Source organism: Pocillopora damicornis, chromosome 1 (genome assembly GCF_964200805.1).
Source record: "Pocillopora damicornis chromosome 1, jaPocDami1.2, whole genome shotgun sequence".
NCBI classification, from domain to species: Eukaryota; Metazoa; Cnidaria; class Anthozoa; order Scleractinia; family Pocilloporidae; genus Pocillopora; species Pocillopora damicornis.
The window spans coordinates 40,912,729-40,934,306 of NC_142670.1; the positions used below are offsets into that span (position 1 = coordinate 40,912,729).

Consider the following 21,578-nt stretch of genomic DNA (forward strand, 5'->3'; position numbering starts at 1 on the left):
GGCCAATTTAAGTTTTCAACTCACTTGTTGACGCTAAGTTACCTGTTACACTCTCCCACCGACGCAGCACCACAGTTTCTTTAGAAACTTAACCCTTTTGTTCCACGAAAGGATACATTCTTATTTGTAAACGGAAAAATAGCGACTTGACTACTACTACAATGTTTCTAAAACTCCTAATCATAGAAATCACTGACGGATTGTAACGTTCGATTATGTTCAGCTGCTTCAGTCCACAGCTGACTCGACTGAACGACACAAGCTGTGCTCTGAACACAGTCGTATTTCATCACATTTGTGACAGAATTTGACGTTATGGTCGTCAGTATCATAGGAGTCCTTCACCGAGTGTTATTAGCGCTTCAATCGAGTTAACAGGATTTTTTTAAAAGTAATATACAGACAGGAATTATTAAAAAAAAAGAATCGATGAAGGTAAAGTAATACAAAATTTACCCACCCACTGCTTTTATTCAAAGCAGGACATTGGTTCACCCTGATATCTATCACTTCTTTTGCTGAATATTTTTTTTCAAGAGACGGATTCTTAAGTAGAATGAAATAGTTATGATTTGCTTAACACACAGTATCACAAGCACGCAATTTTACATCCATCGAGTTTACTAGTACAACATATTTACCTAGAATATCAATTAAGATAAAGCGTTTCCACATTTCTTGTCATATGAAAATGCACCTCAGTGAACACTATACCTATCGAGACACCTGAAGGTAGGGTTCTCCATATAATAGACTAACTAATTTCATCAAAAATATTTATGTCGTAAGTCATTAATCATTTATAGGTCCAGATACAGCAAAGTCGGCCATATGACAGCTAATATGTTAATATCGAAAACTTCGTGCTGTTGAAAGCCTGTTAGGCTAACATGGACGCACGAAACCGCAAAATGGTTTTAACAATTTTTGTTTCTAGCCTTGTTTTGTTAGCATCCGCAGATAAAAGAAATTTCACATGTGGTAAGTTATACAGCTACTCAGTCTATAAGAACATTCAAGATGTAAACAAAACCAAACCCTGAAAAAAAAACCGTATAAAGTAAGTTGTGTAAAAGTGTAGTAGATGTAAATTGTGTTGATTAAGGAACTGTCCTAGTTTGCTCAATATCATCGCAACCATTAACACCATCTTTCTACGCCGTAACCACATCAAATGGAGGAATCATTTCAAACATGATATTCTCCAAGTGATCTATACCGTTTCGGGGGAAATTAAATTAATTCACTCTTCACCATTTTGTTTATCATGCGTGTCAAAGTAAATTCTTTTTTCAACCCTAAATTAAACTAATACAGGGAATAGGAGAAAGTTTGGAAAAAGGTCAGCCGAGTGAAAGACCACTTAATCAGAAAAGAACCCTTAAGACATTGCAGTAAATTTAAAAGTAAATCGCTCAACCCTTAGTGGAAGCACAGGCAGAGAGAAAGCTGGTTTCCTGAAGTTCTGTAGCCGTGCAAATCCTGCATGTTCTTTGCCGGTTTTGTAACTTGAATTTTGTAAAATAGGTTTTCACCGTATTTTTTTTTTCTCCTTGTGGCCAAATAGGATTTATAAGTAATGGAAATGCAGAAGAATCTGAGGCATTGAAGTTTGTTGTGTCCCAAAGTAACACAAAAAACAACATCTCAATAACATTAAAGGTTTTAAATACATCAACTTCTGTAGGTCTATTTGATCAAGGTAAGAAATCTAGACAAAAGGTATATCATTCTTTTTACGAGTTCTGGATAATAACCTCCATGTAAATACCATGCACTCTAACATGAGGCATCAATCATGATTCCACTAAAACAACAGAATGGTCCTACAACCTTATTATAAATTCAAAACTCTATATTAGTTCTACCCAAACTAGTATAGGACGGTTTTTCATAACAGGTACAAAGAAGGATAATAGCTAAGCCTGATGGTTTCGTCATCATTAGCAAGAATTAAATAAAAGGATGAAGAACTGGCATGGGTACAAGACAACTCAAATATTTGATTACCGTTAACAAAATTAATTTAAATGGATGACAGATAGCTGGCATGGATACAATTTAGTTTAACTGGTTAATTATCATTCTTTGCAGCTTTTTCGGTGCTTCGCCAACAAAACATCACCATACTCGCTGAGGGAAGCCATTCAAAAGTCTCCGCATGCGCAATCTCTTTGGTAATGGGTGTTTCTGTCATTCGCCTCCATGGAAGCAACGGACAGTTTGACCAGTGTGAGAATGTAGTGGATATGTCAGCGGGATACAGATATTTCGCGCATGCAACATTTGATGCGTTGAGCTTACTGAAATGGCGGAAAGTTCTACTGGTCTTTGATGGTAATTTGAAATAAACTAGCATAAGGTTATGACGGAGAACCTATCAACCAAAGTGAAAAATCTATATACCTGTAGTGTTGGACCCAAAACCCCACAATTCATCCCATGAAGTGCATCGCTCATGTTATCTTACCCATTACTTCTTATTGTTATGCAACCCTCCTATCCTAGAGTTTTCTTGCCAGGAATCTTCAGGCTGTTTATTCCTACTTTCCAGGAATTTTTTCAGTGAACAGTTAAGCTTATGTTATGAAACTTAGCCTTGATGCGTTTCGTTATGTCTGTTGACACAGAGAGTCGCTTCTTTGAGGCTGGATATTTCTACTTCAACTATAAGAAGTCAACACTCACCATGGATTTAATTCAGGTGCCTGAGACAAAATACGCTGAAGACAGAGAAAGAAAAATATGGCAAATAACAGAACAGATACAAAGCTACCAACCCGAAAGTATTATTCTCTACACAGGGAAGGAAAACACAGATATGTTATTGCAACAGGTGAGGGAAGTATTCAAAAATCAAAACATATTAATTTGACCGATTAAGTGCCAGTGGATGCGACGATCACTGACACAACATTACCGGTAGTTATAACAATTGTTTTCTTTTGTTGTCTTTTTTTTTCAACGAGGAAACATTTCTCATTTTCACACTTGAGGACGATCTCACAGTACGAGAGTTTGGTTATTATGCAGGATCTACTGTCACGGTTTGATCTTCTTTTTCAGAGTATTCTTGCGAACTCTCTGGGCCTTCAGCAGTCTCATCCAAAAAATATGAGCTGACGATATTTTATCAGAATTTCTACTCTCTATCATTACCAGAAAACAAAAGATTACCTCTTGTAGAAGTATATTAAGTACTTTAGGGGAAAAAAATCTTTCAATCAGCAAAAGTTCAAAGGAGTCATACGCAGTTACGGTTTTTTATTTCATTTGTGTTAGGTTCCTCGTCAAAGGCATTTTCCGTATCAGTGGATCCTCCAAGAACAGGTACCAAATAACTTGAGTATGCAGGACTTGAAAGCATGAAGCTCTTCATTAATTATAAGTGAAATGTTATTGAAGACTCTGATCATGAATTTGACTCGTTCGTTTGCACAGGTATCCCAACACCAGAGAAGTCTTCCTGACAATGTAGTCTTGGCATTTAAGCTTCCATACGAAAGCAGCTTTGTTAATAAACTCTTTGGATCAGCAGAACAAGAAAAACTCAAATACATCAACAAGGTAAAATTGTCGCAAACTTAGGAGTCATGACATTGTTAGATAAATAAATCTTCTCTTCGCAGTAATGATTATCAGATTTTCTTACAAATTAAATGGTGGTCTAGTTCACATGCAGTTATTTGGGTGACCAACCATGGTCTTCAAGTTTTATTTATACATCATTTTTAGCTTTACAGATCTAGACAACAGAAAAACTTAACCTTTTCCCTGTCAAGGGACTTTGACTAACATATTGAGTAACTAGTTAAGTTTGGTGAACAGTAAAACATTCAAGAAGCTGTCTACCGATCGCTCTTATCTAGTTGATAATATTTGTTGCAAGATCAGCCAAGCATCTTTTGATGTCCATTAAAAATAACAAGACAATTAAATCAATGTCAACTAAAGAAATAATAGGCGAGCTAAACTGAGTATCTCATATACCTATGCAATATGACAATAGGCCAGCGCCATACGAGTTTTTTAGCTAGCCAGCTTACAAGTCTTACAACGATAAAACAGTTATTCACTCTTTTCACTTCTGTTCTGTCATCATGGGGTTTCTATAACTAAATTCCTAATCTTTCCTCAGGATTATGTTGCTGTGGCACACGATGCAATAAAGGTTATTACCGAAGCTTTAAGTGAGAAGCCATGTCTGTCACTGAATGGAAAAGATAGACTGTTACCTGATACAGAGATGTTTAACTGCATGAGAAAGGTGATAAGTCTGGTCTGAATTATTAATTTCTGTTCATGAAGCACAATTGCTTGTCTCTTTTAATCTATCAATTTCCAAAATTGTCGAAATTGTCTTCAGTTTGAAATTTCCGAGTTCAAGTTTTGAGAAGTGTATTTTTTATCGGTGGATCTTCCGAGGAAGCCATTGTTTTGCGCGTTTAAGTGCAAATTTTTTTTCCAACTGTTTACCACGTGCGTGTGTGTGTGTGTGTGTGTGTGGAAGGGTATCTTGATGTGCGTTGTTCCCCTAGTACATCACGTGATGGGAATTCTAGGAGAGATCGTAAAAGTGTTGTATCAGCATTCTCAGATTACTCTGCCATTTGCACCGACTCCATACAGGTCTTTCGATATCACGGATTACCAGTAGAGTTTATGTGATTTCTAAAGAGGAGTTACCTGATCTTTGTATGTGAAGTTTGTTTGTCTTTTCTAAGGTTACATTCAACGGTATGACTGGGTCTGTGCAGTTTGATAACAGGGGAAGGCGAACAGACGTCTCCCTGGAAATCTTAAATCTTCGAAATGATTCTTTCGAAAAGGTAAGATGAAGTTGATCAGATTGAAAAGTATGGGTTTTATTTTATTAGGTTACCCACAGATGCAGCGACTTAGTTTAAATACTGAAAGGAAATACGTCAAAATGATAAACCTTCGGCCTGTCAACTTCCATCTCCAGTCCCCTCCTTATTTCAAAGTTTCACACAAATTACCGTAACTAACACTTTCCAGGGCAGCTCTTCGTATGTTTTTTTCATTTCACTGTAGATTGGTTGTTGGAATTCAACGGAACGAGCAGTTCTTTTTGAAAATCCACTACCAAACACTTTACCAGGATCGTCAAGTAATGGAGAAGTAAACGGCAGACATTTTAGGATTGTATATGTTGAGGTATTTGTATTAAGAAGATTGCAAGTGCGTTGAAAGGTATTATCATTTACCACTGGAAGTAGCTTGGTGATTATATTCAAGAAAGTTTGTATCTAAGTAACCAACTGTAATAGGCCTCTATTTTTTAAGCCTTGCGGCAATTTTCAAACAATTTAGTGCCGGTTATGTCATAGCAAACTGAAATCAAATATAATGAATTCAGTCTCTCGGTAAATTCTATCTCTCTCTAATGGCGTTCGTTTAACACTCTTTTTTTTCTTCGTGAAAAACAAAATAGGATCCACCATTTATAATGCCAAAGAAGAATGAAGATGGGACGATTTCACTTCAAGGATACTCTATTGATCTTCTCAAGGAGCTGTCTCGATCACTCGGGTTTACGTATGAAATGTATCCTTCGCCAGATGGATTTTATGGAACAGTGACGGAAAATGGAACTTGGAACGGCATGATAAGACAGATTTTAGACGGGGTAATTAGCTGAAAAGTTGAATCTCTTCTCCAAAAGCACCAGATGTAATATTAACTTTTTACAGTAGATAAAATCATCGTAACTCAGATGACAACCACCCTAATTAGTAAAAGGTTCAAAAGGAAACGCCTATGAAGAAATAAACTCTAACTGACATTGATGCCCGTAAAAGATAAACAGCCACCAGGTCAGACCCTTTTTTAACGTGGGCGGGAGGCAGCGCAGAGTGTGAGTGAAAAGCGAGGCATCAAGTGCGAAAAAAACTGAATACCAAAACAAATCAGAGGTAACAGTATGACAGTGTACCGCTAAAATCCCTGACTTAGATCTCAAAAGTTAAACTGACGACAAAAACGTTCACTTTTGCCTTCTTTAAGAATGCGAACATGGCGGCTGGATCGATTGCCATCACTGAAACCAGAGAAAAGGTGGTGGATTTCACTGTTCCGTTCATGTATTACACAGACGATCTACTGGTGAAGAAGACATCAACAGAGACAACCGATTTATTGCAGTTCATGGATCCATTTGAAAATGGCGTCTGGATCGCTACTCTGGGAGTAGTGGCACTCATCTCTATTGCTGTCTTCGCAGTGAATTACTTCAGTCCTTATGGATACAAAGATGAAAATGGTAGAGGAACATCAGAGGAGTTTAATTTCTTCAACAGTATGTGGTTTTCTTTGGCCTGCATGCTGCAGCAAGGAGGAGATAACACACCGAGGAATTTATCAGGTAATGTTAGCACAGATATCCACACGGCAATGATTACTACTCATAAGGTGAACTACAGATATAACGCGTTCTTCCATTGGTTTTGCGTGCGAAGGAGAAGCCAATATAACGCGGTATTCTCATCACTTTATCGTACATTCTTGCGTTTTTTGTGGTCTAGAATGAAGACTATGGTAGGCTAAAATAGATTTTAGCTCGCTCTCTTGCACACTTGCTTGATTGTTCAGACTGTTACTTTCTCAAAGCTGGACAATAAAATAATATAGTGATGGCTTCTCAAAATCACTCATAGTTCAAGTTCTTTTAACCCGTTAGCGCGTTCAATACCAAAGGTATTACTCATTGGTCGTATCTTGCTCACAGATCACTATATATATTATTTCGGGCTAATAGAGATATTAAGAATTCGGCTAAGCCAAGGATAAAGAAAAGGAATTTCATTGTTGTGTATCAATGAAAAGTCAGTTTCATGTATATTTGATAACAGCATTTACTGGTATTTTCATTTCTTTGTCATGCTCTGTGGCGCATTTTGCGGGCTAAAATGGAGATTTGTGAAGAGATTTGTTATTTTTTTCCATTAGTTATTTTATCAACGCCTTCCAAAGTGATAAAATAGTTATACAGTTATAGAGTAATACAGCCTAGAGGCTCCGGCTAAAATGACTATGATTCGAACCCAAATCATATTTAAGCCCGCGAACATGAACCCCATTGTTTTATTAAATGCGAGTTTGTCCCTATTTCACATCAGGTCGAATTCTGACCGGTTGCTACTGGTTCTGTATTCTTATCTGGGTCTCAACTTACACAGCCAACCTTGCTGCGTTCCTCACTGTGAAAAATGCAGCTCAGCCGATCAACAGTCTGAACGATATTTTAAAAACTTCCTACAAAGTGGCCGTTGTCTCTTCCACCAGCGTTCATTCAGTATTTAAGAAAACTCAGTACGAGCCGCATAGGAAGATTTGGAATAGAATCCAAGCGGAAAAAACATTGGTTAAAAACGGACAAGAAGGAGTCCAGTGGGTTCGAGAGAAGGATAATTTTGCATTTGTTTATGACGGACCAGTCCTTGATTACTTCGCCATGCAACGGCCATGCGGCCTCAGAGTAGGTAAGTGAAATAACTTGAAAGGGCGTGGTCAAAATACCAAAAGCTGTAAGGCTCTCTTGTGGGATTGAATTGGTTAGAATCATCACTGGACTTTCACAGCGAGAGAAAGGGTTGAGTGGCCAGGTATACGACATGACTATTTTTCAGATCCGTCAATAAGCGTCTAAATCAGTCTCTGACAGTTCTCTAAAATTGTGCCTATTTGTGATTTTCAGTTCCAGGTCTGACCTCAGCCAGAGGTTTTGCCCTGACTTTTAGAGCGCATGACCCTCACACTAATATATTTACGCTGACTATTCTGCACCTCCATGAGAATCAGTTTCTGGACTCACTGAAACGCAAATGGTGGGATGATACCAATGCTTGCTCTCAGGAACAAGATACAAGTGAGTCAATAAGGTTTTTAACCACTTCAATGCTTAAACACGGGCACTGAACTAGATATGCACACATCTCATCACTGCTTAAGACCATTACAGGGATTTACATCCTCCTATTTACTTTCGTATGATGACAAATAAAAAACTAGTCTACACTTATTTTCGGAGGATGTTGAATGAAGGTCTTGCTTGACGTTTGTTTTTGTTTGTTTGTTTGTTTTCGTGATCTTTTGCATTTCTCTTACATGAAGATTGTTAAAATCCGTATTTACAGCTTTGTCTCGTAAGCGAATCAGTCTAAAGAGCATGCTGGGAGTTTATATTGTGTTGAGTGCTGGACTAGCAGTTGCCTTGGTGACGCTTGTTGCTGAGATCTACTGGAAAAGAACAGCTAAACACGTACTGGCAAACAAAGTTCAAACAGGGAACAGAAGGTTGGTTCGATTGTTTTATCAAGGCCTTACACTTCAAAACCTTTTACAAAGCATGAAAGCTAACCTTAAAAGGACTTTAAAGGTTGATGATAAAGAATTTGAGTAAGTTAACTTCTTCCATTTACCAACGTGCATTAAACTGAATGGGTAGTTTAGTGTTAACAACTGAGTTGAAAACGTAAATTGGCCACCGTAAAGGGTAAAAAAGCTGACGTTTCCAGAGTTAGCCCTTCATCAGAGCGATACAACTACTCAGTTATTAACACTAAATTACCTGCTATACTCTCCCACCGACGCAGCACCACAGTTTCTTTAGAAACTTACCCCCTTTATGCATTAAACCGAGTTGAACATCAGTACCCTGGGCAATAATTCAACGTAGTGACCAGTTTAGAGAGACAATTGTGAAAAAGTAGATGAATAGTAATTAGTTAACGTAATTATACTGACAGTAAGTAGTCATCACATCTGGCATTAACGCTGATTCAAGCCAGAAATACAATAACACTGTATTACTCTCATTAAACATCCTACCAGCAAGTTTGTGGCTAAAAAAACAACAATAAATAATACAAAGAATTTATCTTGTTTACAGGCCAACGAATTCTGCGTGAAGGTCTAACTGCACCAGTAGGACTTCAGCAGACTGACTACAGACTGAACAACCCAAAAAGAAGGAAATATAAAGATCACTTTGTTTGGAAGTCTGGACTAATAACCCTAAACTCTGTGGTGCTGAGCACTGTTCCTATGCTAAGTAAAAAAGCTAATAGATGACATCGAAACTATAAGAGGAACAAACTTGCACAACTTGCTTCATATTAAGGGATCTGATAAAGCTCTTAATAAATTTCCACCATTTATGACTCAGTTGAAGGGTACAAGGATTAGTACTGATCATGTATTTATAAACGATAGTCTCTATTTGACGCGAAAATATGTTCATTTTTCTCCCGCAGATTGTTCGAAATATAATTTTCTGGATGATTGAGGAAGACAGTCAGCTTTTTATAATATGTTTGAACTCTTGGAGTATCATCACAGGATTTTAAGTAAAATAACTTGAAATAACACAAATGTTGAGCTCCCACGTTTTAATTAGTCTGTTACACGTCTTTGGGTCCACACTATCAACTCGCAGTGATACATAGGAGCCATACAGTTATCTTTTGATTTAGGTCAGCAGATATTCAAGCTAAGGAGTTGAAAGTCTGTATGTTGCAAGAAGTTTCCAATTTTTTAAACTGACATTCTACCCTTTTTCAAAGTAGACATTTTCTCTTTGACCACTGAGGTTAGAAGCAACATTTTTACAACGTCAAAAAAACTACTCTACATCCTGAAACATCAACAACAATGTTACATTGATTCACAATTGAACAGATGGGAAATAATAAATTGTGACATTGCTTGCAGCGAGAAGTACATTAAGTCGCAGTTCATTCTTTCATTAAAAGTTTAAGCAAAATGACATGCACAGTTCATGGACACACCCCACTCCTATAAAACTCGATGCCACCCTGAGACAGATTGTGCCTACAGGACCTACAAGGAAATATTCTGGTTATCAATAGGATTTCTTATATATATAAAAAAAAGCATAAGACAGAGCAGTCTCTTACAAGTTCATTTTCACACCGTTGAGGATTGCCTGTACCTTAACAAACAAATATGTTGATGCAAGCTAATGTTGGTTTGAAAGAACCTTTTTTCCACAAAAAATGACCCAACTGATCAAATTTGATGTTGATTACCACACATCAAAACCTTACTGAAGTAGCAAAAGTTGTCAAAGGTGACATCATCAATGCATTAGTTCCTTAAAAGGTCATGACTAAGAATCAATCGAAATACATGTGCAATTCAGCTTACAGTGTAGAGTATTTTCCAGTATGTTTATTCACTCTTGCTGTGCTTTTGCTGCTTGTTCAGTATGTTTTATTTGGGGATTTACATCTGAGACAGGAAGTGAGGTCTTCCGTTGTCATCAGGTCTGATTGTCAGAATGTCACATCCAGTTTCAGTCACTAGTAGGGTCTGCTCAAACTGAGCTGACCTCTTGCCATCCTGCAAGGAAAACATGTTGAAGTCGTCACCTGTGTTAAGATGACATAAATGTGCAGTGACAAGCTACTTTTTTAAGTCTGTCAAGAGGATTCAAATAGTTACAATCACTGGGCTCATATATAAAAGAGAGCCATTATCAAGGCACATGTTTCTGTCATTGTCCAAGGCCTGAGGTTCTTCAGAAGGCAAAACCATCTCATTCACACTCAATTGCTTAGGGTTAGAATACATTGCACAAAAACTGTTTCTTAACACACCTGTGTCACAGCAGTCCAGTTGTCAGGCCAGATCTCATCTTGCCAAGTTCCTGGAATTTCGTCAGAATTAAGCAATCAAACCATAGAATTGATTTAATTGGAAGCCACTATATCACACTAGGTGGGCTTCATTGATCACACCTTTGAGTGGAGTTAATATAAATAATTCACGCTACAGTGTTTGTTTGAAAACTTTTCTCCCTAGTTGAATAAGTTTATTGCTAAAACACACAAACAAACCAAGGAAACTGCAAAGGAAAAGACAAATAAACAAATTTTCAATGGAAAAAAAAAAGACAAACCAACACAAACATCCACAGTAGAAAACTAAGGGGTGTAACTGTAAACCAATACTTTAGATATCAAGACTCATGTCTTATACCAATAATTACCCAAAAGTGTTTCAATAACCCAACAATGATGTAACAAGTACCTTGTGAAATCATCAGTTCAATGGTAAATGTGTGTCCTGGCTTCATTACACCAACAGCTTTGTTTTCTATAAAATAATGTCATAGTGAATAGAACATTCTGAACATGATTTGGTTTTAGAGAAAAAAAAAAGGCATATGAAAATACATGCAGGCAGAAGCATAACCTTGAAGATTAATGTGTTCGTGAACTGCTTTGAATTTTAGGAAGCAAGAAAAGAACAACCAAAAAGACAAAGACATAATTACCTGCATAATGAGGGACACTGGGTGCAGTATGAAACAGCCTGTGATGTAGACGATTTCACACATTAGTCCATTACTAATATACCATGGTTGGGTTCTTACAGAGTAGTTATCATATCAGTGCATCAACACAATCTACATATACTTACTTGTGAATCCCATGGCCACAAAAACTCTTCACAACAGCATAGCCATGAGCTTGGGCATACTTCTGAATGATGTTACCAATCTCTCTGTATTTCACACCAGGCTTCACCAAGATACAGAACAGGATTATAATCAACACTGTAATTGCTAACATGACTGTTGCCATCTGTTTCATTGTTGACGCTAAAGTGCTTCCATTTGTCTTCATTTCTGAGCTTCAAGCACACAATATCTTTCTCAATGTACAGAGTCAAATTTCATCAATTACAACAGACGTCATTACTGACCAGTCTTTTGGTCACAAGGATGACTGGCAAAACCAATGAAAAGCAATTGAAAAAAAATAATAATGTTGTGGGTTTCCATACACTTGACAACAATTTAAATGTTAGGTGGCTATCTATTTCCTCTCATTACAAATACATCTCTGAAAGGATTTATAGAGAGACAAAGAGGGGAATGCCCACTGTTTTTCCCTGATTGTTTATTTTTTTAATGAAATATCTTTTGAGTTGTTCATTATAAAATGTTGTTAGTATGGAGTGAAGTTCCAATCTCACATTACAAGTTTGACCTGAACAGTTATCATAACCATATGGGACTTCATGACAAAAACGCACTCAATATTGGAACTTTTATATGACGAATTAGCCTTATTTAATACTAAGGATATCTATCACATTACCTGATGCTATAGCCTGACTTAAACACTCATGTGTAACCTTCACTAACTGTTTGCTGTCCTCTGTCTTCACCAATAAAGAATGTCTCATTCAGATCTCCATGGGAACCGTTGTAATAAATGGTGATGTCGACAACAAAACAAAAACTGAGTAGATTTCAAAATCATAGTTAGCATGAAGCAAGCACTTTCAAGTGTCATTCATCACACTTAAAGTTTGGAAAGAAAAGGGTCTTAACTTTAACTTCCAAGCACAAAAAAGTATTTTGTGACATTGAGTTTGCTCCATAAAACAGTTTTCATAACTGTACTAATGTATCTGTCCATGGTACATGTTAAGTGTTTATCCATTCATGAATAACAGCACTCCAATAGTTATCATAAAGTGTACCATCTAGCCTTGTTTACTATTGTTCACCATTAATAACTGGTAAAGTACAGACATTAAAAAAGAAAATTCAGTGGCAACTTACTGTTTAAGAGATCCCCATCCTCCGATGGGCGTGTGTCAGGAATACCAGGACAGATCACTTCATTTACAAACCTATTCCAAGAGAAGTATTCAATTGAAAACTGGGGATTTGAACTTACCTTAAATTACCGTAGTTATTCGGTTATAAGGCGCACTCGGCTATAAGACGCACCCCCAATTCGGCAACTTCATTATTGCATGTTTTCAAACTGAGAAAATTGCTAAAATACTTGGTTATAAGGCGCACCGTTGTTTGGGGAGTAAAGATCGGTCAAGTTTATTTTAAATTCTTTCATAAACTTACAAAAAAGCGAAAAAGTCGCGAATCGATTTTAGTTTACCGTTAATCAACAAAAGCAGAATTGTCGCACACGCGACCACGCACACAAACAAAAGCCTTGATTAAACAAGATGTACCGCCGAGAATGCAGGTCTCAGTGCACTAAAGAGGCTGAAAGGATGAAGAAGGTATTTACCTCTTTGCTTGTTTATTTTCGTTTCGTTTTGTGACGTATCAAGTTACTAAGCACGTGCTCTCGAACACGTATCACATCTATGCAAATTTGACTTTGCTTGTCTTTTCAAAACCACCATGTTCATAAAAGTCAATGTGTGTGTGTCATTTAATTTGCTTGAAATCGTACCAGTAACTGTAATCAAAAAAAATTGTTTCGGGAAAATATTCGCCTATAAGACGCACCCAAACTTTGGCGGTAATTTTTAGTAGAAGTTAGGAATTTCTTGAAAAAAACGGTGCGCCTTATAACCGAATAACTGCGGTAAGCAAATTGGCACTAGTAAAATATTTGTGTCAATGCTACACAGCTTGCATGGCCTTGAGAGCAAGAAAGCAAAAACATAAACTGATAAGGTTATTGTAATATTAAAAGAATCTCTGAATCAACCTGGTAACACTAGCAACCAAGATAGGGTATGGGCAATTTTTAAATATCTACATATTAGTGTGTTGTGAGATATTATTATGAAGAAGTAGACAAAACCAACTTACGTGCAACAAGACTTTGGAAATCCATGATAATTGAGAGGAGAAGGATAACAATTCCTCTCAAGACAGGCCTAAAGGATAAGAAGAGCAACTTTTACTCAATTATTCACAAATTTAAGTTAATACAGCAGAATTTGTGAGAAACATTAATGAACGCACTTTCAGAAATGCTGGCACAATGCTTATGGTTTGTTTCAAAAGAACTTATGATCAAGACAAACTGTGTATTTATTTATATTCTGTACCTCGTGTATTATTTTGTCCAATTCATCTGTCGTGATACCAACTTTAATATGCCTTGCTGCTGTATCTAACACGTCCCTTGCCAACTGCAGAAGTAAAATACAGTACCTTCAGTTGTAGAATTTCTTAACACAAGTTTATAATAACTTTCAAACAATTTACCCCATAGCTTGTTACAGCTGAGAGTAATTACACAAAGTGGTAACCGGTCATTTTGCACAAAAGACTTTTCGCACAAGTCTTTTCGCACAAGTCTTTTCGCACAAGTTTTGGACCGTTCACACAATTCTCAGTGGTCATTTTGCACAATAATCATAAATTAGATACATCAATTTTTTAGAATACCCCCAATATGCAATACCTGTGTTAAGTAGTCACCCTGCCATTCTCTATGGGTAACCATTGAATACAGGTACCACTCTGCAGTTATTTACATGAATCTTGAATCTCTTGTTTGTATGTTAGTTAACTCTTTAAATATCACATGGAAGAGCTTGAATTGGCCAGTAAGAGTATTTGTTTATTCATACTGTATGATAATCACGAGGGAAACAATTGGAAAGTTGTAACTTAGCAAAGAGATCTTTCTGATTCCCCATTGTTCAAACTTCTCTTCTAAGAAGTACAGTTTTGAGCATTGAGTCAAATAAATACTATTTTTGCCTTCATTCAAAATCAAACAAACTATAAATCCAGTGACTGCACCTCATTTAGTAGAAGTTCAGTATTTTAAATCTTTGATACAAAATCAATTTGATTACAAACCATTCTCTGCATAGTTAGGTTTCTGCATGTGATCAGGAACCTCTCGCCTTGGAGACTGAAAATAAATGTTAATTCAAAATATAAATTGTACAAATGTAATATACACTATGAACTCAAAACCCATGAAAATCTTGTGAAATAATTCATTGTAAATTCACAGATTTTTCACAGGATATTCATGGTTAAATCAATGACATTTTCATGGTCTCAGTGCCATGAAAAAGACCTGAAAAATCCCATGAAAAACCTGTGAAATTTTCCATATTCACGACCCATGAAATATTGAGTAAAATGACCTAGAAGCCATGAAATACCCATGAAAATGGCATTTCATGGCCTTTTCAAAGGTACTGAGAAACCCCTGAATTTCAAGCCCAAAATTTCATGGTGTCAAAGTTCACTAGTTTTTAATGGGTTGCAGCAAATCATGACCCATGAATATCCTGTGAATATGTTAAAAATTCATTGACCATGAAAATTTTCCTTGAATTTTCATGGCCTCTACATGGTTTTTTCATGGCACATGAAAGTTAATTGCCAGTTAGTTTTCATGGGGTTGTTAGGAATATGCAAGCACCATGAAAATTCTTTGAAAACCCTATGAATCTGGAATGAAAAATTCTTCACTTTTCTTGTACCAAAGACTGTACTACAGTGTTTAGCTTGCAGTATACCATAACTGTAATACATACACTATCACTTAAATTATACACTGAAGAACTAACCTATCTGTGAAACTTCTTGGTCCTGTTGTACAAGCACACACACATGAAAGACATGACCAGAAGTTTGGATTCTCTGATAGTTTATTTTGTTTCACCAGCTGTACATAAATATTACTTTAGGATTCCAAAATTGTGATAATTCAGTTTACACTTTCTTAAATAAAAAAGTTGGTATGAAATTTTCTGCATACAATTAAGATGTTAATGATTTTTAGCTCTATTTTGACATCACTGATTTTCCTTGTGGAGACAGATTCTGCTCCTATATTTCTGAAGGTATATAATAAATTTGATGTGAAAAATATTTGGACGAAATTATTGAAAATATACTCACTGGCTTGATGTATTTTTGTCTAAACTTCAAATATCATTTCCTTCGTCTAATATCATGTGTAAAATGTTATGGACAGTTATTATAATGTCTATTTATGTAACAGCATTCATGTAAATTTCTTGATATGTTTTACACTTGTGATCAATACTCTCAAGGTAAATAACAATAAAACAATTACCAGCTTTCTGCACTCTTGCATGTGTGAAGATATATCTATGGCTGACTATGTCAGTGTCTCTCTGTTTTGGCCACCTGAATGTGCCATCCTTCTTTCGGTTATCATTACTATTTGCATCTTCATCATCGTTTGGACCAAGATAGGCTGCTTTAGCAAGTGTGCATTTCCTTTCATCAGTTTTGTAGACCAACACTCTTCACTGTTTGCAAAATAAAGGGAGCACATCATCAGTTATCTAAGAGCCTTTCTTATGTACGTAGTAAACCTAGAAATGGATAACTCGCCAAAACAGGTTCTTTTCAACATGAAGCCGTCAGATACTAAGCGACGCACTATGGAAGTGAGGTGAGGTATTTCGTATTCAGAATTTGACTGTATTTTTTATTCCTAAGAACGGTCGTAGGTATTTCCATACAAACTCTTGTGATGTTTCGCCAGATGATCACAGAATAAAAATTTTCAAGTTAAATCAATAGTTAGCGCGCGCTCTCCGATGTTTACGCGTAATAAGATGACCAAACTTGAACTTACCCCTTCACGTTGTAATACATGTCGATAACTTCATCTTGAGGAAACCTCTTTGAAAAAACTTTTCAGACGGTCCATTGCGTTGATCTGGAAAAAAAGAGACTGCTACACAAACACTACGAGAAATGCAATTGGAATGGAACCATTCCGTTCGAGGTACGAAAAAAACCGCCACTTCTTCGTAAATCACGTGTACTTTCACGTGGTGACCTTAGGTCATCGCAGCCATCATAGGTCAGCGGTCACATAGTGACCTCACAGGTTATCGTGTTCGACGTTACGAAATGACTCCGAAGAGGTCTCGTTGCTGCGTCTGTAATCTTACAAAATAAAGCAGCACAAAAAGCTGTTCGGTATTTGGAATTCGAAGCAAGTAACAATCGACAGGACATCAGAGTCCAAGAAAGTCAGAGCTGACATCGACAGTGATTCCTGTGAAAGCGATCACGAAATCAACAACGATGTTGTAGAAGGCGATCTCAATGAATACATGAAGGTAACGTTTCATCCCGACTGAGAAGATGGCCTGCCTCTGTTAACCGGCGACTCTATGAACGAGGTAAAAATAGCATTTTTTTCAGGTTACATTTGCACACTATTCAAAGTTCCAAATTGAGGTGACAAAGTGATTGATTTTTCATTGTTTTGTTCCACATTTCGTGTAGATGCAATGCGTACTATTGCTGTGCAACTTAAGCATCTGTACTCTGCAGGTGCCTTACTGGAAAAGCCCTAGAAGATTCCTCAGCCGTAAGAATGTAAGAGAAGGCCTTGAACAGGTTTCCAGAGTCATGGCTAACAATCAAAGCCAGCAGTGAGGCAGAAAAAATTCAACAAAGTCGTCCAGGCATGGCGAAGGCAAAAAGGCCCCAAAAAATCAAAGTGAGGATCAAACATCTGGGTCATTGCCTCCAGCCCTATTTGTCTCAAAAAAGGAGCAAATTGAAGATCCATTGTTTTTAGTCATTGTTTTGTGATTTCCTGTACATTTTACGTTAACAAAGGCCACGTAAGATGTTTAGGGACATTTTCATTCGACGGTTTTCGCGCTGTACACCAAAATTCCATCAGTGCATAAATTTATAACAAGTTAGTTCCACGGATCATGAAAGTCAGCTCGTTGATAAATCAGTGACTGTGATGAACTCATTATTACCACTTTTAATGGCCTATGAATTCATCAATGAAATTCATGGGCAACAGATTTCAGGGAATATTCATGGCCCATTAATTTTGTTCTCCCAAAACAAATAAATTGTTAGCCCATGAAATGCTGTTTGATTGCAATTCATGGGCATGAAATTCATTCTGATGACTTTCTGGGGAAACTAATGGGTCATGAAAGTAGACTTTGAAGAAATTCATGGGTCATGAAAGTAGGCATATAAAGAAATTCATGGGTCATGAAATTAATTCTGATGACTTTCATGGCAAATCAATGGGTCATAAAAATAGACTTTGAAGAAATTCATGGGTCGTGAAAAAAATTCCCCTAATTCATGGAAAATTCAGGGCTAAAAATAACCCCATGAAATTTCATTTTGCAGTATTCATGGGCCATGAAATGATCTTCATGGGTTTTTCACATGAAATTCATGGAATTTTCATAAAACTACAGTTCATAGTGATATTACCAAAGGCTTTTACTATAAATAGTTCACCTTTTCCTTTTATTTGCACCGTTATAAATTAAAACAGATGCCTTTTAATTTAAGTAAGAACAAAAAAGTGGAAGAAGTGGGGAAATACTGGAAAGTCTCATTACATTAAAATTTCACAAAATCTGATCACACTGTACTGTTAAAACGAATTTTCAAAGCATCCTAAAAGCTGCTTCAAACAAAAGCAAAATATATTACCAAGTACTTCTTGGTCTTGTTGACTGAATCCCGGAAATAATTTTCAATGACAAAATCCACAACTTTTCTGTGAGACAAAAAAATTACCTTATTAGTTTAATTAAACAGTGAAAAATAAAATTGATACAATGCATGTGGGCACGACTAATGGGTAGAGGGCTTAGTGGTAGTAGTTGACATGAATATTATGGTAGAGTATTCAAGCACAATCAATTATCTGTTTCAAAATACCATGTACACAACATTATCAGAGGTGCCTGAGCCACAAAAAGAAGACAGACAAACCAAGGCACCATTTTGAACTTAGCAAACTATCACAAACTTAAAACATACATTAATGAGATATGCTTTAGGACATACATAAAATGAACAGAATGCTTCACACCTAAGAAGAGCTTCTTCGCTGTTGTGTTCCAAAATTTCAAGAGACCCAATTCTAAACCAAGATTTCGCTAAGCGTAAAACAATCGCAACTGAAATAAAAGAACATGTTAAGTATGTTAGATAACTGAACTGGAGAGAAACTTCTGCTTCTCATTAGTGTTCTTCAATTTTAAGCAATCTGAAAATCTACTTTCCACTTAAATATGCACCTTTTTCTTGCTTTGGATGTCCATCATAGAACTGATCCCTCCAAACAAGGTCATTACTCACAATAAGACTAGCTACTCTGCTGGTTGGTACACCCAAATGAAACATGGCTTCACTGGCCAGGAACTCACACACAGATGACCTTAAGACTGCACGTCCATCACCGTGTCTGATAAGTACAATTTATTTAGAAAATATATGCTTTTTAAAGTGGAATTATTCCACTTTAAAAAGCATGTTCAGCATATTTTATCGAAGTACATGGCTTATAGAAAAAAACAAGAGGTTTGATATATGTATTCAGAGTTGCAAATATTACCCACTCTATGTAATGCAGCAGAGGATAATAGAAGATGGCAACTGACTAAAAGATTTTACAAATAAATGTAAATCATTTAGTTTAAAATCAAAACTAAACCTTACAGATGTGGAGAAGGCTAAAAATTGCTTAAACAGTACCTTGAATAGGGAGTCCTCCCTGAGCCTTTTAACTGAAGTTCCCACCTCTCTCCTATCCTGTTTAAATATTTAAAAAAGTATCAAGTCTTTTCACATTCAAATATAAGCTTAACTCCTGGATTGCCAATACTGTTATTACAGTTCTAGAAACACTAATAGGAGTTTCCTTCACAGATGTGCTTTGGTATCTCGTGAAATACTTGCATCACAGTAAAAAAGAATGGTGTAAGACACATGCAATAGGTAACTTGTATGTTTGCCATTACCTATTCGTGTATTCCCCCAAAATTACAGCACGACCATCTCCTAGCTGACCTGCCCAATCGCCAAACTTAAAAAAAAAAGTCAATTCAGCCCACAGAAGCACCAGTAAAATAACAAATTTCAAGTTTATTAGATTGTGCCTGAATCCTTTCATTAACAGCTTGTTTAATTAATTTACAAGAATATGATCCCAAATAAAAACAGTGAGAACGATGGAACTTTACCTGATGTCCACCGTATCTATGTGATAGCATAATTGAGTTTGGTATCATTTCATTTCCCGCAGCAAAGTCTATGAATGCTGGTGATTCAAAGGCAGAATCATTCAAATCAAGAATGTCCGTCAATACTTCTTGAGAAATAGCCACCAAATAAGGTTTATATTTCAGAGGAACTGGATGAACTTTTGAAAAAATTACTCCATGTACTTGTCTTATATAATTTCTCGTTTCCTCGTCCACGTCAAATTCTTTCAATAGAATACTTCTTTCCATAAAACTCCAGTTTTTAAATTCTAGAAGTTCTGTCTTTCGACAAACAGAAACCATTTGTACTAACAGCAAAAACATTTTTTTCTCACAAACAGAGTGATCCTTCAGGGAGATGCAGTGAATTTTCCAAAGATCCCCATTCACTACGCTTAAAACTGAGCCGTGAAATAAAAAGAAAATAAAGATTGGAAGGGGACAACGAAAGAGACCCAAGTTCTCCGCCATATTAGATGCCTTGGTATCCAAGCCTCGTTTTCTGAGAAAGTCACCGTGGATGGACTACAGAAAGAGAAGGGAGGAACAGCAAGAAGAAAAAGAAAACTCCTTCAGCCCGTCATCCCTTCTCCTTTTCTTTCCAAAGGAACAGTTTGAAGACTCAGGGTGTAAAAAGAGTAAAAAGGAAAGAAATGGGTGCATAATGACGCAAACTGTTTGTCAACGTGAAGTTTTAGTAGAAATAGAGCCGGTAGAAAAAACGGAAATGGGGGTTTGACAAGTTGCTAAGGTTGAAGACGTTGCAGATAGTTTGGTTTCATTTGGATTCACGAGGATGTTAATATTTAATCAGATTTTACAACGTTCTCCGTTATCAATTGTTTCGTGACCTTAGTTACTCTTTACTCTAAGCCTTACACAAAGCGGCAGCTGACAAATTTAAACATAGGCATGCGTAGCATGCAAAAGTTATTTTTTGGCTGAGCGGGTTGAGATGGGCACTTTTTTTCGTAATGTTTTCATTTGTGCAACAGAAAAAGAACATAACTTTCAAACGGAGGAAAATATCGCCTTACTTAACCTAAAGAGAAAGGGAAAAAACTAATTTATCTGAACTCACACAGGTATTTTGTGGTCTATTGTCTCTATTGTCTAAATACATCTAAGCAAAGATAAAATCCATCGGTGCTACACTTGCTGTTGTTCCCCTCGCAGCCGTTGTTTGGTCTCATTACACAACACCATGTATCCCCTGATGGAAGGAGAGCGCGTTGCAGGAGGGGATTACAGGAGGGGCCCGGGTTCCCACTCCTTTTGGGGAAAAAATACCGCAGAAGGAAGAAAAACCGGCAGGGCAAGCGACAAAAAACCGGGCTCCCCTTTAGCTAAAGGTCTGGATCCGCCACTGCATACCCTAATGCAGCAATCTGACCGGTGCGAGATACATACCCAAATGCGGCGATCTGATTGGTACGAGCAACATACCACTCTACATGCTAACACAAAGTTACTTTAAAAAAAAAAAAAAAAAAAAAAACGAATTCTAACGAAAAATAAGATGTTGATGTGGTTGGCATTCGCATTGTTTTGCTGTCATAAAACAAAAGACCATCGACACTGAGGTGCTGATATGGTAAACAGTTCCACAAAAGCAGGTAATCTAATGTTGACAAGTGAGTTGGAAACGTAAATTGGCCATCGTAAAGAATAAAAAAGCTTTTTTTTTTTTTTTTTTTTTTTAATTTTTATTTTTAAATTACAAACACAATGCTTACAATACAATATGAAACACCACTTACACT

At 36.7% G+C, this 21,578-nt stretch overlaps 1 protein-coding gene, 1 long non-coding RNA gene and 1 pseudogene across 4 annotated transcripts; 2 read left to right on the plus strand and 1 right to left on the minus strand.

Moving 5' to 3' along the window:
• The first annotated feature begins 828 nt into the window (after nt 1-828).
• LOC113667942 (glutamate receptor 1-like) lies at nt 829-9,741 on the plus strand. Its single transcript, XM_089197606.1, has 15 exons — nt 829-981; nt 1,568-1,702; nt 2,095-2,337; nt 2,631-2,836; nt 3,283-3,330; nt 3,442-3,567; nt 4,139-4,267; nt 4,725-4,829; nt 5,056-5,178; nt 5,456-5,650; nt 6,028-6,385; nt 7,140-7,502; nt 7,718-7,888; nt 8,157-8,316; nt 8,912-9,741. Exons 1-15 carry the CDS (start codon nt 891-893, stop codon nt 8,928-8,930), a joined length of 2,472 nt encoding a protein of 823 aa, XP_089053732.1. The 5' UTR covers nt 829-890; the 3' UTR covers nt 8,931-9,741.
• LOC149053892 (methionine aminopeptidase 1-like) lies at nt 9,396-20,182 on the minus strand (annotated as a pseudogene). The gene is made up of 15 exons (XR_016184029.1): nt 19,795-20,182; nt 19,307-19,363; nt 18,850-19,016; nt 18,642-18,729; nt 18,257-18,323; nt 14,633-14,687; nt 13,870-13,953; nt 13,628-13,695; nt 12,616-12,690; nt 12,145-12,293; nt 11,467-11,567; nt 11,321-11,358; nt 11,074-11,139; nt 10,641-10,690; nt 9,396-10,383 (listed from the first exon to the last, which is right to left on the minus strand). The product of XR_016184029.1 is annotated as a methionine aminopeptidase 1-like (transcript).
• LOC149053893 (uncharacterized) lies at nt 16,667-20,958 on the plus strand. 2 transcript variants are annotated; one of them, XR_016184031.1, is made up of 4 exons: nt 16,667-16,956; nt 17,111-17,279; nt 18,879-19,549; nt 20,157-20,958. It is a non-coding gene; the product is annotated as an uncharacterized LOC149053893 (long non-coding RNA). The 2 variants fall into 2 exon arrangements; XR_016184030.1 differs by having other exon boundaries at nt 16,671-16,956; nt 17,063-17,279.
• The last annotated feature ends 620 nt before the right edge of the window (nt 20,959-21,578 follow it).

Coding starts and splice junctions, on each gene's coding strand:
- LOC113667942 (XM_089197606.1), top strand. CDS start 891: ATGGACGCACGAAACCGCAAAATGGTTTTAACAATTTTTGTTTCTAGC. Junction 2,338..2,630: donor AGTTCTACTGGTCTTTGATG/GTAATTTGAAAT, acceptor CTGTTGACACAG/AGAGTCGCTTCTTTGAGGCT. Junction 7,889..8,156: donor CTCTCAGGAACAAGATACAA/GTGAGTCAATAA, acceptor CCGTATTTACAG/CTTTGTCTCGTAAGCGAATC.